Genomic DNA, 2,993 nt, shown 5'->3' with positions numbered 1-2,993 from the left:
CAGGATAGATCTTCTAATAAAGACATTGGGGTAATAGGGTCAGGCTACCTGAGGCAGACCTGGCTGGACTGGGTTTGCAGTGCTAGCCTAACGCACCAGGAATGGGAGCCAAGAACTCCTCAGGAGGCAGCAACTCTAGAGCAGCCTTCTCTCACCCACAAAAATTGGCCTCTCAGCCCCGAAGGCTGCTGCTCAGATGTTATCCTCCTGCAGTGTCTGTGCTACAACTTCAGGCTCAGGAGGACAGTGGGGGTGGGAAAGCAGCACTCATCTACAGAAAGAGCTGCTGCCTCCTCATGCAACTGTCCCCTCCATGGTCGCTGCCTGTCACAGACTCTAGGCCAGAGGCAGCTCCAACACAGATTAAATGTAAATAAACTGTGAATATTCCAGGGGTTTTTTTCTGGTTTCCCAGAAACCCAGCTTGCCCAGCCTTGTGTCCAGGAGGGTCTGTTCCCACCTCGACACACAGATAGCCCTCCAGCGCTGCTCTTATTAAAGAGCACGTGCTGAAGACAAGCATTAGCCACTGCTTAGAAAAAAAAAAAAACTAACACTTGAGCTCTGGACTCTGACAGGAGTCTGGCGAGGAGAGCGAGCCTCCTGGCTACCACAGCCCCAGGGAATCGCACACTTGGGAGAGGAAAAGATCACAACACGCATTTCCAGAGGAGGTGGAGGAGGATTCAACAAAAGCAAGGAACTCCCTGAAGAGAGCTTCACTTCCTAGTAGAATTTTTAATATTTATTTAGTACAGGCCCGGTGAAGAGAACTGGGAAATAAGGCAAAGGCAAATTATCCTCCAGAGCCCAAGTTAAGATCTTGTACACACAGACCATGCAAAGCAGCAGCTGTGCTCCTCCCTGGAGTCCGTTCCACATCTTCCCCATCTGCTGGAGCACAGCCTATGGCTTATAAGTCCAGAAGGAATCGATTCACTTTTTTCAGGTATTCTGACTTCAAGTAATCTCCCAGCTCGTCCTTTGTGACCCACAGGTAATCTTCCTTCAGCTCCGCCTGGGACAAATCACTGCTCTGGAGGAAGGCTTTGAAGAAGAATACTTTGGCTCCCATGTTATCCTCAGTCCTGATGGCCCTGGGGAATTTATACTTGTAAATCCCATACGGCGCATTCCCCAGGATTTTGGCTTGAATGTGATCTCCTGCAAGACCCCAGCAACGAAAGAGAAAGACAAGAAAACAAGATGTAAGAACACAGAGCAACAGTAACTGCTCTCCTCTACTGAGGGAAAGGCAGCGTAAGCCACTCCTTGCATCTGGTTCAGACCAACTGCTCCTTCTCCGCAGAAATAGTGCCAATTGTAAGCATTTTCTCATGAAAAAAACCAACTTGTCTTGGAGTCCAGCAAGTGGAGTGAGAGAGCTTTACCAACCCACACCACAAAGCAGGGAGACGTAGGTTTGCTATTACCCATCTGCCACAAAAGCTGCTACAGAGCTACAAGAAGGAAAAGGAAGCCATACCTCTGGAGCAAGCCTCAATCATTCAGGGGGCACTGAGTGATGATCCAGCTTCAGACCTTATCATTAAGGGTCGGACCTGGCATCACAACTGCTGGCAGCCAGAGACCCCAGCTCACAGCCTGACAGCCCAGTCAAGCCCCCACAAGCTGCAGTCGCTCTACGACAGTACAGTTACAGAGCCAATTCCCTGGAATCATGGCTCTTGCCAGAAAGCCCACCCCACTGAGCCCTGTCCCTCTACCATGGAATGCTATTTCCCAGCAGATGGGAGGGAATTTCACTACAGCAGATAGCAAATACCCCTCAGACGGGGCACAGGAAGAAAACCAGTAGGACAAAGAGGACAGAAGGCCAGACACACAACAAAACACACACCCAAAAATGTAGCCATGGCTCGCTCAGCTGTGCTTCGTAGTGTCTCTCCAGGCTGCCATTCCACCTGAGGCAGGAGCCACTGCTCCTGGTTACCAATCTTCTGTTTCACGAGAAGCATCAGGTTACTGTCCAGCTTCCTGTTCAGCGATGTTCGATTGTTGTTTTTATCGGCATCTGCCAAAAACAGGCATAGGCTAGAAACAAATTCTCCAGGCAGTACTGCTCCAATCCCCTTGATTCATCACCCCCTCTCCATCTCACCCCCTTCCAGCAACAATACACAAACATAGATACACAGAACAAGACAAAAATCTAGACAAAAATGCTCTCAGTTGCTCTGGAATCCAGTGCAGGATTCAGCTGGAACCTGCTGCTAGACTGCACTCTGCTTCATTCACAAAAAGAATTTATAGCAACAGCCTGAATCTCTACCTTGACAAAAATCAACAGGAGCACTAGGAAACAACATCCAATTGCATCATTTTGCTCTGGTAAGGTTGAACACGGACATCTTCGCAGCACGGGAACACCAATCCCCGCTGGGCTAACTGTGCTGCCACAGAGTCAAGACTCTCTTTAAAACAACCGAGACTCAGCAAGTGCCTTCCCTCCAACAAAATGCACTTTTCTGTGTAAAAAAGACTCAGCAAATGCCTTCTTCTTCTGAACTGCATTCAGCTGTGTATGGCAGATAATCGGGGTGTTCTCACCCACCACGAACTTCAGCCTGTACCTGTTATCCGTGGAGCAGCTTCGAACCGCAGAAACTTCTGGTCCCACTTGTCCTCCAGGTCCTGAGCCATGATGACCGTTTTGCCAGACACTTCATCATCATACTTGCTTTCCTTCCTCTTCCTGAGCAGCTCCTCCTCCCCCAGCTTGCGGATTTCATGGTCTGAATAGTGGCTTTTCTCCAGCTCTATCTAGAAGGGCAACGAAAAGAATTATGAAGGCACCAGTCTACAGGCTAGCACGGTCAGCAGAATTAAATTACTTCTCAGTGAATGCAGAATGATGGCGATTTCCCTAGGCTTGAGCAGGTGCCTGCTCGCAGTAAGCGCCTCTCCTGGGGACACCAACGGCGCTGGGGAAGGCCACAGGAGCGGACGCAGGCAGCAGATGGCACACGGTG

The 2,993-nt window shown here is 49.7% G+C and overlaps 1 protein-coding gene across 1 annotated transcript; it reads right to left on the bottom strand.

Annotated features, from left to right (window-relative positions):
• Positions 1–718: 718 nt before the first annotated feature.
• On the bottom strand, positions 719–2,784 carry MRPL46 (mitochondrial ribosomal protein L46; the record flags this gene model as incomplete). The annotated part of the gene is made up of 3 exons (XM_010157084.1): positions 719–1,164; positions 1,862–2,035; positions 2,595–2,784. Coding segments are annotated over 3 exons (615 nt in total), but the record flags the coding sequence as incomplete, so codon positions are not given.
• Between the last annotated feature and the right edge of the window lie 209 nt (positions 2,785–2,993).

Source organism: Eurypyga helias, unplaced genomic scaffold, assembly GCF_000690775.1.
Source record: "Eurypyga helias isolate BGI_N326 unplaced genomic scaffold, ASM69077v1 scaffold14908, whole genome shotgun sequence".
NCBI classification, from domain to species: domain Eukaryota; kingdom Metazoa; phylum Chordata; class Aves; order Eurypygiformes; family Eurypygidae; genus Eurypyga; species Eurypyga helias.
This window is presented reverse-complemented; position numbering and strand designations above follow the sequence as displayed.